The 14,876-nt window shown below is 39.8% G+C and overlaps 2 protein-coding genes across 2 annotated transcripts; one reads left to right on the forward strand and one right to left on the reverse strand.

Moving 5' to 3' along the window:
- Positions 1-1,161: 1,161 nt before the first annotated feature.
- Positions 1,162-6,708, forward strand: aip (aryl hydrocarbon receptor interacting protein). The gene is made up of 7 exons (XM_004549552.3): positions 1,162-1,320; positions 1,786-1,968; positions 2,054-2,242; positions 2,915-3,091; positions 3,237-3,378; positions 5,580-5,809; positions 5,937-6,708. The coding sequence occupies exons 1-7, from the start codon at positions 1,222-1,224 to the stop codon at positions 5,940-5,942; spliced, it is 1,026 nt and encodes a 341-aa protein (XP_004549609.1). The 5' UTR covers positions 1,162-1,221; the 3' UTR covers positions 5,943-6,708.
- Positions 6,709-6,970: 262 nt separating this feature from the next.
- Positions 6,971-13,562, reverse strand: cdk2ap2 (cyclin dependent kinase 2 associated protein 2). The gene is made up of 5 exons (XM_004549553.5): positions 13,418-13,562; positions 11,991-12,146; positions 11,620-11,711; positions 9,197-9,317; positions 6,971-7,742 (listed from the first exon to the last, which is right to left on the reverse strand). Exons 2-5 carry the CDS (start codon positions 12,043-12,045, stop codon positions 7,675-7,677), a joined length of 336 nt encoding a protein of 111 aa, XP_004549610.1. The 5' UTR covers positions 12,046-12,146; positions 13,418-13,562; the 3' UTR covers positions 6,971-7,674.
- Between the last annotated feature and the right edge of the window lie 1,314 nt (positions 13,563-14,876).

Raw genomic sequence — 14,876 nt, forward strand, 5'->3', positions numbered from 1 at the left:
AGATAACTGCTGAGCCAGGAGTAAGGTAGCACTTTCTTAAAAATAACAGGGTTCTTGGTGATCTGCACTGATGATCACTCTGTATGAAGCTACAATGTTTGGACCATTATGATGAGAAAAAATAGTGGTAATTCACAAAAATGATGAAGTCCATCTGCCGGAGGCTAGCAGGTAGAGTGTGGGAAATCAATGGGTTGCAGACTTTCACATCCACACAGAGGAGGAGAAATAACAGATAAGCATGGTGTGTATGCTGCTGGCAGTGTGTTTGAGATAACTGTCATGCTGAAAATGAAGCTGTTGCCCATCAGATGCTTTCCAGATTATATTGCATGGTGGGTCAAAATCTGATGGCACTTTTCTGTGTTCATATTCCCATCAAATGTGGCACGATCTTCAACATCACTGGCTGAAATGCACCGACCACGACAGAGGCTTCGCTGTGTTTTACAGATGGCTGTACCTCCGCCTTTTCTCTCTGGTCTCCTTCCTTCAGAATGGCTTCCTGACAGCCACCCTTCCAGTTAGACAGTTTCTGATGAGTCTTCAGTCAACAGTAGATGGCTCTATTAAGAATCTCTCAGGTCCTGTGTCAAGTCTTCACTGGATTTGTTTTGTGCTTGAATGATTTGTGGGTCAGTGTTAAGTTACTTAACAAACAAACAAACATTCCTCTAAAAATTGTAAGGTACAAGGTCTGGACTGAAAATGAGTAAAAAAAACTTTAAAAAAAAAAAAAAGAAAAAAGCAGCCAATGTCTAAAGAAAATCTCTGAAAGACCTGCAAGACACAATTAAGTCTCTCTCCTCGGAAAGAAAATATAAAAAGGTGAGGGGGTGGCTCAAGACTTTTGCACAGTAATGTACATAGAGAACTCATAAAAAGTAAAAACATATGAAACGTTTTGTGTGTGTTTGTAATTAAAACAAATACGTTGCATTATCCCGATATTCGAGAGCGCCATCATCTGGCGACATCGGGACTGTTCTTACCAGGAGGTAATATCAATGTAATAAAAGCGTAGGTAAATAATAATCTTTTTAATCTATTTATTTCGTTATTTTGCGTGTTTGTTTCTGAGCATCTACAATTGTAAACCATTACAGCTGTTTTTCTTTTAAAACGAAAAGCTCGCGCTAGATGACGCCCCTAATGACGTCTTACGAAACGACAGCACTCGCGAAAGATCGTGATATCTCGTGAACTGAGAGTCGACCGAGGATGGAGGAAGAGGCTCGCAAGCTTCTCGCGGAGGGAATTAAAAAGAAATTAACCAGTCCCGGTAAAGGAGACTTATCGACCTTTCCCAATGGAACTAAGGTAAGACCTCCGGTCCCAGCGACTGATCGGGTTCAATCCAGGCTTTAGTCTGAGTAACGCGACGAGGTACGTTAGCTAATGCTATCGGCGTTTATACCTTTGCTAACACTTTGGACTCGAGTCAGTCCGAGTCTTTGCTGTATCGGACGCTTCTGTGTACACACATCACCGACAAGCTAGAGTGTTTTGTCGATTTATGGTGATACAGTAGTAGACGGGGTTAGGATCGTTTTAGGCCTGGTTCGTTTCCCCCCCTCCTCTGTTTCATCTGATGGAAAGATAGGGGCGGGAACAGGACGGCCTGTGTTTGTAAATTCTGATTCGTCGAGCTCTCACGTCAGTCAATTTTTCATTTTTGTGATTGGTCACAGTGTGATACAACGCAGACCTTTACAGATATGTCATTTGGGGGTGCTAATTCTTCCTTCTTTTAGGTAATAACACCATTTCCCTTTTTATGATCAGGTGGTCTTTCACTACCGCACCAGCCTGTGTGAGGGCACCGTGCTGGATGACTCCAGAACCATGGGGGGCCGCAGTAAACCCATGGAGCTCATCCTGGGCAAAAAGTTTAAATTGGCTGTGTGGGAAAGACTGGTCATCACTATGAGAGAAGGAGAAGTTGCAGAATTTACCTGTGACACCAAGGTTGGTAAGCTGGTGATACTGGAATTGATTGGTTTAACAGTTCGTTCTTCCTCAGGGCTGATTGTATCTCTGTCTCATTCCTCAGCACACAGCACTTTATCCGCTTGTGTCCCAGTCCTTAAGAAACATCAGTGTTGGTAAGGACCCTCTGGAAGGCCAGAGGCACTGTTGTGGCATTGCCCAGATCCACTCGCACCACTCTCTGGGCCACAAGGACCTGGATCATCTCCAAGCCAATCCACAGCCACTTGTCTTTACTATCGAGCTGCTGGAGGTGAGCAGGAAGGAGAGCAACATCAATGGTGGTGCTGGGTTGGGTTCCAGTAATAGCACCAACACAGTACTTGAGTTTTTGTACATATATATTTTTGTATTTTCTTTATTGATTAGGCCATTAAAGATTGTGCTGTTAGTCCAAAGTGACACCTTAATTATGCTTGTTTGATCTTACCAGTAGTCCAAACTTAATAGAGCTTTTTTTTTTTATTCACAAAACGTCACCACAGCAGGTAGCTCTGCATGTTTGATTTGTCAGATTTTTAAATGTGAAGGATAATATTATTATTTTATTATCATTACGTTATCCATTAAGTAGATCAATGACTAAATGAGCTAAAAGGCAGCAGAATCTCACTTGTCAAAAGCTGGTACTGTAAAAATGTGTTATTTTTATATGAAAAATCATTATTAGAATAATTTTCAGTTAATTAGCTATAAATCAAATAGTTGTTTCAGCCTGTATTAACTTTGTATTAACTGTAAAGTTGTTTAATCTATGTTATGAAATATTTTCAAGCTTTTCATGGGATCATGAAAAAGGAAAGAAAATACTAGTGAAAAATATATATTTTTCAAATTTCTTCCTCAGTAAATACACTCATTATATTCCATTAGTAGGTGCATCAAATATACTAAATATACTTCATGTGTCTCTCTACCTGCCCAGGTTCTTCCTCCCGGGTCATTCCAGCTGGATGTGTGGGCCATGACGGATAAAGAGAAACTCAGTTTTGTGCCTCAGATCCACGAGGAGGGCAACAAGCTCTTCAAAGAAGGCCACATCAGTGAGGCCAGAGACAAATACTACAATGGCATCGCCTGCCTTAAAAACCTACAGATCAAGGTTGGGGGACAGTCATGCATTTTGTGCACTGATAACCATGGACACATTGCTGTCATACATTTCCTTCCTTGAATATGTTTTCAAGTGGAATTAAGATTTGTGTCTCTTGTCATTTTGTTAATACTTTGTGAAATCTTTTATTCAGGAGCAACCTGGAGATGAAAGTTGGTTAAAGTTGGACGGGATGATCACAACACTGCTTCTCAACTACTGTCAGTGCCTCTTGCTCGAGGGCCAGTATTACGAGGTCATCGAACACTGCTCGTCCCTTCTCTTCAAATACGAGAGTAAGGCTGCATGACTCAAATTTAGTTAGTTTGCACCAATTTCACTGCTGACGGATGACACCACTTAAACGTTAGCGCAGGGCTCTAGACGAACTTTTTGCCATGGGCGTACCGGTACGCCTAACTTTAAAAAGTTAGGGGCACACAAATTTTATAATAATTGATATAATATAATGTGTTTTTCTGGATACACTGTGCTTTTTCAGCATTCAAAGATTGATGACACCGTGTCAGAGCACTGGCTATGAATTTCAGACGGATCAGGCCTTAACTTAACAGAAAAGTTAGCAATAGTTCTTTTCCTATTGCAGCTACATCCACTTCTGTCGTGCCTAGGCTGCTCACTAGGGCTGGGTATCATCACTGATTTCTATAATCCATTCGATTCCGGTTTTCAAAAAGACGTTATCACAGCGCGGAACGGACGCATCAGAATCGCTAAGCTCCGACAGCGTGTCCGTCTACGGGCCGTCGGGTGAGAAAGCCGAGAAAGACAAAGTTGATTCTGATGCATCGGGTCGTTCTGTGTTTACGTCTTTGTGTGGAATCCGTGTACCTGCTCTCATTTGCTGTTTGGTTGTTGTTGAAATGGTTTTGTGAGCTTTAATCTGAGAATCTGGCGTTTCTGGCAAAACACAGTTATATTTAAAAGTCGATTCAGGATTTAATGAATTGATATCGCTTTATTCAAGCTACTCACCTCCCACTTCCACCTGCACTTTCAACTGGACCACGGCCAATCAGAGAGGTCCCGCCCCTTACTATCTCTGATAGGTTATTCCACGATAGGGGCAAAATGTGTGTCTGTTGTTGACCACAGGGAAGGTTGCAGATTTTTTTTTTTTTTTTTTTTTTTGCTACCTGAACAGTTGGTCGCACAGGTGCAACCAAATGGTTTTTTTTTTTAGTCGCACCACTGAAAAATTTGGTCGCATTTGCGACCAAATTGGTCGCACTCAAGAGCCCTGTAGCGTCTTGCTTAATACAGCATTAGTTGCTTTCTCCCTTTTGCCTTTCTGTGGCACATCATCGTTGCTAAGAAACTTGGTAAAATACATCTTTTAATCTTTTTTTTTTTTTTTTTAAACAAATGTGACTCTGTTAGAGTCAGTTTTGTCAAAGTTGTCGCAGATTGCATAACTTCAATTATTTACCCCTCTTACGCTTGACTCTGACACCGCCACAACTACTAGCCTCATCGTCAAAGATAAGTCGCACCTCCTGGCTTAGGTCTGGAGCTGGGTCAGTGGATCACCTGGTTCCACCTCGTGCCCACAGATGCAACCACGCATCGATGTCATGCCCATGTCCTTCGATCCACTCCGGGGTATTACACAGAAAGTTGAACAGACGCAGAAACCAGCCTGAACCTGACTGATCGTATCAGTTGTGGTTGTCGTATTAGTCTTGTTTTTTTTTTTTTTCATTTCTATATTAAAATGGTAAAATACTGTTACTATTTTTGGCATTTATTCTTTACCATTTGGGAGTTTTATCACCAACACAAGGGTGCTCAGCATAATAAAATAAATCATTATACGTAGGTTATTTTACTTGTGACAGCTGATTGCTTCACAATTGCCCTCTGCACATACAAACACTAAACTATATCTCATGCCATACAAGTGAACTGTGCAGTTGTTCAGGGTTATTATGGCATGGAAAAGCGTCTCACTGTCATTAATATTATTGGACGCTGCTATTCTCGTTAGCTCATCCGTCCGAAGGATTGATGTGATGGCAAGGCACAAGAATTGCTCCTCCTGCTACTGTGGTAGTCAGATTTTAATAAAACGAGTGTTTTCGGGCCTCCTCGACTTCTCAGTGGATTTAAATTCTTGTTAGGTTTAGAAAAAACGTTCTTTCTGCATGTCACACATTACAATAATTTGCAAATTATGATGGATAACAAGCCAGTTGAGCTCCTATCTAATAATGATGTGTATGTGTTAGTCTCTGTAGAGAAATTACTCCTCTGCATTTAACCCATTCACCCAGTGAAGCAGTGGGCAGCCACCAGTGCAGCGCCCGAGGAGCAGTGGGTGGCTACAGTACCTTGCTCAGGGGTACCTCAGGGTAGCCGTTCAGTGGATTCGACCCCTGACCTTCCAATCATGGGCAACCACTTTACCTACTGAGCTATCCCTGCCCTGTGTCACCAATGCTGTAGTTTGAATAGCTGTTCTTCCTCCTCCTAACAGACAACGTAAAGGCCCTTTACAAGCGCGCTAAAGCCCACGCTGCTGTGTGGAACGAGACGGAGGCGCGAGCTGACTTCGCGAAGCTCTTGGAACTGGATCCTTCTCTGGGACCGTCTGTGGCCAAGGAGCTGAAAACCATGGAGGAGAGGATCCGCTCCAAACAGAAGGAGGAAAAGGGTCGCTACAAGGACCTGTTCAACTACAACACGCCACCAGCTACTGCCACTACAGTCAGTGCAGTTTGAGTTTTTCCTAATTGCACTGATCATATTCAGAGGCCCGCAAGTGAGGAGCTTGTTTTGTAAGTAAGTCGTATTGTGTTTTAATGAAGCGTGTTATACTCCTTCCTTCTTGCAGGGTTGAAGTCTCGATGAGTTGGACTCGAGAGGATGCCTGTTAATTTCAAGATGGAGGAGAGAAACAGTCGGTGCGCTCGGCGTTTCACTTTTATTCCATCCAAGCCAAACACCCAGCCACAGGTCGATGCGCAAACAAAACTTGCATTGCAGCTTTAGTCCTCTAAATGTTAAATGAAGATTTTGATTTGAAAATGTTTATGTTGTAGCTGGAATTTAAAGTGAAAACCCAGTTTTTTTAGAGGACTGTAATGTAAGGCACAGCCATTAATTCAGTCTGTAATATTAATTTAAAGGAAGGTTGTTTTTTTTTCCATTTACCTTCTTAAAGGGAGCGTTTTCCTTTTAATGATCAACTTATCTGCAATTTGGGAGCCCATTACCATGATCAAAATGATCAGAAAATCTTGTTTTTTTGGACAATCATGTATCTCATCTTTGTCTCGCACCCCCTTTCTATTATGGTCACAGCAGAATCACCATGACTACATGATACGTGGGCCATGAAACGTAACCTCTGCGACAATCTTATAAAACACTTTCATTGTCTTTGCTTTCTACTGTGTACTTATTTCACGTATGTACTAAATACTACCTTTATTTTTATGTCAAGATGTACTCTGCGCAAACTCACAGTATCTCATTCACTTGCTTAGAAAGAGCTACTCTACTGTTCATGTGAAGCAGTGCGTCATTTAGCCCAAGCTTGCCTGCAGTGACATGTTATTGAGGTTGTGATTGTGGAACTGTAAATAAATCTGTGTTTATCCTCAGCTTTGTGTTTTGTTAAATACGGCCTATAGAGCTGGATTTATTTAAAAAAAAAATTGGATGTTTTCTATCAATCAGAAGTCTTGAGTGAAAAAAAACAAACTGTCCTTGCTCTTTAAACGTTTTCTAGATTAAGGCCGTTGAGTTTAATTTCCTAAAAATAAAGAAATAAATCTGCCAAGTATGTTGTCAAAACACTATTTCCAAGGTCAATAAACATTTCAACTACTTTTATAAAAACAAAAAACACTCCATTCAAAGATGTTGAGTCACATTTGTTTGATAAAACCTACTGTAACATCTTAAAAACCTAAAAAGCATTTTACAGTTTTTTTGTGATTTTTTTTTTTATTTATACATACCGAATCTCAAAAATCTGGTTTACAAAATTTCCATACTAACAAACTGACATGAGATATACAGAGTTCTTGGGAATGAGAAACATCCGATGTGTGTTTACAAAATATGGAAAACAAAACAAGGGTGAAAGGAACAGGAGGATATTCAAGATGTACAGAATAACAGAAAATGCTCATGGGTTGAAAACTGGATGTTCAAAATCGACACAGGAGCACTGGTGCAGTGGGGACATCTTTTAAAAAAGTCAACTTTCTTGGTCAAATCCCATTGTTGAACAAATATAAACATTCCCATCCACTTTGATATCCCCAGCTTGACCTAAAAATGTGCTGAAATTCCCCACATTTTTAAAATAGATATAAAATTTTCTGTTTGCGTACGCCCAACGAGTTGCAGAAAGTTTGTCTTTACCAAAATGGGCGAGGGGGAAATGCTGTGAACAGATACAAGGGGGCATAATGCACCTCTAAAAAGCCAGTGGAAAGAGGAAGGATTTAATTTATAATAACAAACAAAAAAAAAAAGGTTATAAAACATCGAATGGGGATCACGATGTGGGCAGGTGTCACAGGAAAAACAGTGCCAGGTGGAGGGATTTGTCCAAAAGGTTATGTGCGGGCGCTTCTCTCCGTCTCTGCAAGACACTCCCTGACCAGTGCACGGGCATGGATTATACCTGTATGACACAAACACAAGGCAAGTTTACAAAAAAATAAAGAAATTTAAAAAAACCTCAAATACAACAAACGCAACAGTCATTACTGCCAAGTTAGAGGTCTCTCATTAACCAAGAAAACTGAGTTGATTTAACCCATAAAAGTATTTCAAAGAAGACCCGCTAATGTTGTTTTCTTACCTAATTAGTGAAAAGTTGCTGTCATTTCATATTCCAGCTATACCTCAAAAACACTTTTTGGTTATCATGCCATTTAAAATTTTAACTTTCCTTTTATACTTTTAATAAAATTCTAGTTTTTGTGTTTTTACCCCAAACTTCCTGCATTTGTTTCCTATGGAATTACCCTATATTCTTACAAAGTGTGAGTGTCAGGAATATATTTTTGTGGACCACAAAGAGTGCAACCACTTAGGTTATTTTACACAACAAGAACTAACACACAGTTTATCCCCAGTGATTGTGTCACTGTAGACAAACGCTTGTGCCATTCACGGGAAGGTTCAGATTTTTACAATATAATCCAAACAAGCCCGTCGAGTATGGCCTAAAGATCTTCTTAGTTTGTGATGCACAAATCTGGACTCAACAAAATGGTGGATGAAAATACCAGAGAAGGGAAAAAAAGCACAACTGATCCTGTTCTACAATAAGACCAAAGGAGGTGTAGATACTGTGGATACACAAGACTTCTGGAATGATGCATTTTGGACACACAAGACTAAAGTGGAGATATTCTGGGTAATGCACAGCACAACACAAATCAAACACAGCATATCAGCACAAACATCTGTCTTGAACTATCAGAGTGGTGGAGGTACAGAACAAATCCCTGCAAACTTCAATGAACTGAAGCAGCTTTGTAAAGAAGAGTGGGATCATTACTCCAAAGATATGAAACTCAGCCATACAGAAAATGAGAACTTATTTTTAGTTATTGCTGCTAAATGTACACAAGCTACCAAATAATAGAGTGTACTTATAGTTTCACAGGACTGCACAGTCATGTGACAAACCTTATCTTTTAAATGCATGTATGCAACTCAGTTTCACTAAATTCTTCACTGTGCCCCACACTTTGACAAATGTGTCTTAGTGGATAACTGACTGTGATAACTTCCAGCTGTCATGGGGGGCTTTACCTGGCAAATTTCTTATAAATGTGTTTATTGGGCTTTAAGTCTTCAGCTGGAGTCAGAGACAATTTTCTTTATATAAAAGGATAATAACAGAGCACTGTTACTGCAGCTAGTAAATAAGCATTTTCAGAATAAGCTGTGTGAAATCCACATTCACCAAAGAGCTAAGGCAAGTGAACAGTTCACCAGTCTTCCTCTGATACCATTTGCATAATAGATGCATTAAAAAAAACAAAAAACTTCACCCCACCCCCCAAACAACAACAACAATGATCTGAATCCTACTGACATGCACTTTTGACTACTAAAACATACCTCTCTTTAGCCTCTCCATAGCGCTCTTGCTCCCTGCGTACGTGGGCCTGATCTCACGGCTCATCTCCTCAATGACAGACAGGAGCTCACTGTAGGTGGACCCTTGGGACACTTTCACAGGCTGTTTGGGAAAGTAGTAAAAAACGTTAGTCATGTCACAGTTCCACATACACACCAGACATGAATGAAAAAATGTAGATTTTTTTTCTTTTTTTGTAGAATGACATGAAAAATATGTTTGCTTTTTACAGCAGATGTAACAACAATGTTCCCTGTAATTTTTCATGTGTCTGAGCGAACACACAAACTCCCTGAGCGGACCCTTGGACCACTGTGAGCAACAGCAGACTTGTGCACTGTGATCACGCCAGCATCGAATCCATCCAAGTTACATGGTTTATTAAAATAATCAAATTACAGCATTTACATTTATGTTAGACTACTTTTAATTAACTGCTTTAGCCCACTTACAATGAAAATTTAAAAGAAATCTTGTTCATGACCTGTGTAGTATGTTAACACTATTGGAAGTACAAATAACTTGAACTCCAATTTTGAAAACACAACTTTATTTTTTTTATAAAGCTCTGACTTGTATTATGAGTCTGAGTCTGTGGTCTGGGTGAGAGTCCTGTAACTCTCTGTCTGCAAAATACAGTATATAAAGACCAATGCTGGGCAATTAATTATATAGTTACTTCTTCAAAAAAGTAACTGAGTTTTGCAAACAACAAAGTTTTTTGCAGCTGTTTACCTAAAAGGTTTTTTTTAAACAAACATTTCACACTATTTACAGAACAATCAGGTGTTCTGCATCAAATCTGATGCCACACAAATTATTTGTGCCACCAAGAAAATAATTTCTGTCCACTATGATAAAGGAGAACATCAAAAGCCTGATACCTGCAGGCCTGACAACAGGAGATGCATCACTCCTGTAACACCTGTAACATTTAGTTCTGACACACACAACAAAACTATTGAATACACTACACACTAACTACACAAGATTTGCGCTAAATGTCCCAAATCACTCACATCTCAAAACCGCCGTAACTTCTAAAACTTCCTCCCGTTTCTTTACAACTAAATGCCATGTTTTGATTGCTCGACATGGTACATTTTTCGACCAATAGGAAAGAGTGGGGGTGTTTTGGTTTTGTCTTTGCTAACAGGCGGAGATTGCGTTCGAGCGTTTTCCTTATAAAACGCTGTTTTTACTGTTTCAGGAAGGAAGAAAGAAAACCAAACATTGTATATTTCTTTTTTTATCACAACTCTGGTTTCACATGACCTATCAACACAATTTAAAAAGTGGTATAAAGTCCAGACTTTTTCCCGTCTGTCCTGCTCACATCTCCAATGGTTGTACACGTTGTCATTAATGTGGCTTCACTCCACATCAGCCACGCCGCTTTGCTGGCTAAAACACCAGTGTCGGCACAGAAGGATGCTGTCATAGCCTGTCAACGACGTTGATTAGCTGCGTATATACGAATGTGAATCGCATCATTGGCTGGACTATGGGATAAGGTGGCATCGTTCTAATCCCATAGGGGAGCAGCCAGTCACTCACTGACTAACACTATAAAACAGAATTGTTAACGTATTTACTTTAATTTCAATTCAGGTAAGGATTTTTTTTGTGCGCAATGCAGATTTTTTCTGCACAGAGACTGTGCCAGCTGTGCGCAATTGCGCACGCGCGCAGCTTAGAGGGAACATTGTGTAACAATGATGAAATAATTATAATACTGCAATGATGTAGTATTGTAGTGTTCAAGTATTCACTGTCTCATCTAACAATAATGTAACTGCTCCCATGTCCTCTCAGAACTCTTTTGAAATCAAGTTCCCTTCAGTGGTTTCAATTTATGCTAATGAAACATGCTTCAGTCAAACCGTGACCGCCTTCCACTGCCAACAATATTTACTGTACTTAATCAATATAGCACTAATAAGTAGTGCAGAAAGGCACATTTTTTTCTACTACCTTAGAGGGTGACTTTACTGATAGACATTTCTATAGTATCTTCTTGTATGTTGTAATGCTTTAACTTAACTTACTTAAACTTAACTGTTTAACTCCTAATGCTTCACTTTTTGCTGGATGTATGGGAACAAAAACAAACTTCTGTGCAGCTTCAAATAAAGCAGATTTTATCACGCCTTTCAGAAATAATTCAGTAACAGTAAAGAGGTGAATTTAATCAAACCCCAGGCTGGGACATGAGTGTGAAAAGTATGTGAATACACAAGTTGTTTTTTTTTTTTAATTTATTTACTCAGTTAAGGTCCAGTATTGACATAATCAGAGTGGTTGAAAATCCATGTTTGGTGACCTATGCTTCAGTAAAAACATGACAACTCTTTACTAAAGCAGTCTGTATTCAAGTATCAGAGCAATTAAATTGTTGTTGTACCTGAACAAAGCCCATGGAGGGCGGGCCAAAGTCACTGAAGGCTGGCCTGAAGTTGGACGACGATGGAAGAGAGGGAGAGGGCACAGAAGACCCTGGCCAGAAGGAGAGAAGAGATAGAACACATTAAAGGCTGAACCTAAAACACAAGCAATTTTGTTTCAAATGTAAAATCTTAAAAAATAGTTTAATAATACTATTATGCTGTATTGTTAATGACTGATAAAATATTGTGTGGGGCAGCACTGGTTTATGAAGGCAATGGGACTGTTGAACATAGTCACAGTGTGAACTGTTTTATACATACACACCACAGGAAACTGACAACATGCTAATAACGGCACTGCACAACATTAAAGCTGGTCCTAAAGTACCTGGTGGAGTGTGGTTGGAGCCAGATGGTGCAGGAGCAATGGGTTTGTAACTCATGGCGATTTCAGCAGGCAGCTCCCCGTACGACGTGCCGCTTCCTTCAGTCCCGTCAACCCGATACTTATACAGCTTTACAGGTGATGATGAGCTCCTAAGAGCTAATGCATAAAGATACACAGAAACACAAATGCAATTCAATCCATGAATAGAAGGAAGCAAAGGAAGCTGTGAATCAGAATAATCAGGAATCACCATCAACAAAAGTCGGAGAGGAAATGAGCACAATTGACCTTTCTTTAACAGCAGTAGCAAGACTTGTCAGCCTGGATGTGTTTGGGAGCAACACAAGCATTTTTTATGTAAAAACGGAGCACGTTTGCCTTAGGTCACACATTACACAACAAAATTTATGACCTGTCAGTGGAAACGTTTCTCATTCAGGTTGCTTTTGCAGCAGAGAGATGAGAAAACCGACAGGAAACCAAGGTCCTCACTGCGGACATTTTATACTCTGTGCTAAAATGACGCCTTTTCTTAGGTTCAACTTTAACATTTGAACTTTATGGCAAAAATTAACAGGCTTGAATTCAGAAAAGATCATTATGCTGTAGTCACATTTACTTCTGATCAGACATTCGCAGAGCACTTGTTTTGTACATAAAGCATAACATTTCTACCCATCCCCATGTCCTCTATATATATATATAAATATTAAACCTTATACTGCCCCATTAATTATAGCAAAGTTATTGTGAAAATTTAAAAAAAAAAAGTTAACTCATTCACAGGGGACCAGGTGGATTTCAATGATTTTAGCTGACCCATGATAGTAACTTGCACTGTATGGGAAAGTACATTAAATCTTCCCATTCAGTCACAAAACAACAAGTGCCATTAAAAACATACCCATGCTCGTGTTCAACCAAATGAGCTTTCACAGGTCATCTAAGAGTCCGCTGGACTCTAATTTAACAATTTGCAGCAAAAACATCGTAATTACAATACAAGTTCCCTAATCTGTCAATGGTACTCTGACTGCAGAGAACCATAGCTTAATATCAGACTACACTGAATGTGTCAACCTGTGAACTGTACTTGTTTTGTGTTTTAAGCCGCCTCTAATGAAGCTTTTCATAGGCTGGGTGAGTGTGAATGTGGTCACTCAAAGTCGCACGAGGGGAGCCCAGAGGTGCTCAATGAAACAAAAGCTGACGTTAGCATTTACATAAAGCTGCCAAGCTAACTACTACTTGGTAACGTTAGCCGGATTAGCTTGCTTTTGCCGGTTACCACAAAAACATAAGTAAACCCCAACCAAACAGGCTTACCGTTTACATTCTAATACAGACAGCGACTATTAATAGCGTTAAACTAAACTTGTGACCACCGATGACACCTGAAACGATACAAAAAAGTGGCAATTTTGTACCTTTTTAGGGAGACGTGAAATCCTCTGTGGGACGCGAGCTCTGACTCTTCCTCAGTGACTGAGTCTGCGCAGACGAGGGGGCTGTTTTTTCTTTTTTTTTTTAATCTTTACAGCGATTTGATTGGTCGGTTTACATGTGACATATGTCCTAAATGTTTTCGTCGCCAGAAACTACTACCGCGCCAAACCCGCGTCATACGTAGGGAAAATGAAAATACGAACGCTGAAACAAATGGCAGATATAGTTATAGATAAATACATTACGATATTTAGGAGAGAAATTCTTTCCCATTTACATAATAATTATAAAGTCTAGAAGAACTTTTAGACTTTGAAACATGTCTGAATAGTTAATATGAAATGGGAACATTTTACCCCTTGATGTACCTTCATTTTTCTGTTTTCACTCCCACATTTTAAATTTAAATATATATTTGCGTAACTTGATTGAATGCTTTACTCATGATAAAAAATTGTTCCCATTAATACTTTATTACATAGGTAATTACAATTCATGCGAGGGCATAGATAGATAGATAGATAGATAGATAGATAGATAGATAGATAGATAGATAGATAGATAGATAGATAGATAGATAGATAGATAGATAGTCAAGGCTGAGAAGGTCTGGACATGTGCAGAGGGATAATGGATATACTGGACAAGGGATGTAGAAGGAGAGAAAGGGAAAGATCAGAGGGTTGATGTGAAAGAGAAGAATGCAAGGGACAGGGTGAGATGGAGGCAGTTGAGGCGCTGCAGTGACCCCTTAAATGGAGCAGCCAAAGAAGAAGAATAGGATCACAAAAGATGTCCTTTTTGCAGTACTTCAGCATGTTTACATGTTACACATTTCGATGTTTTTTTTCCTCGCTACCTAGCCTGACCTGCCAATGTGATGTTTGTGTATTGCATGTACGGTCGGCAAGGTCGGTCATCTTCGGGAAAAAGACCTGCAACTGACAAATAAAGGCTATCTCATCTCTCATCTCACATTTCCTGTAGTAAAGCAGCGGTCCCCAACCTTTTTTTTGCGCCACGGACCGGTTTATGCCCGACAATATTTTCATGGACCGGTCTTTAAGGTGTCGCGGATAAATACAACAAAATAAAACTAGTACCGGTACCGAAAAAAAGAAAATTTATTCATAGCACACGTGAAAAGACCAAGGAAAACCAAGTAAACGATAAAAACGATAACAAAATAACGCTGAAAATTGATAAAAACCCTGAAAACTATACATTTCACACCTGAGCCTCAACTCTCGCGGCCCGGTACCAAACGACTCATGGACCGCTACCGGTCCGAGGCCCGGGGGTTGGGGACCGCTGTAGTAAAGTACCAACATTCGAGTTTAAATACACTGAGCTGAGCTTATGATAACTGTATGATGTTAAGTTTTCATGTTGATGATGTTAAGTCCTAATATGCTGTAATAGTTCTCAGATAAACTCGGT

The sequence above is a fragment of the Maylandia zebra genome, linkage group LG6 (genome assembly GCF_041146795.1).
Source record: "Maylandia zebra isolate NMK-2024a linkage group LG6, Mzebra_GT3a, whole genome shotgun sequence".
In the NCBI taxonomy this organism is placed as follows: Eukaryota; Metazoa; Chordata; class Actinopteri; order Cichliformes; family Cichlidae; genus Maylandia; species Maylandia zebra.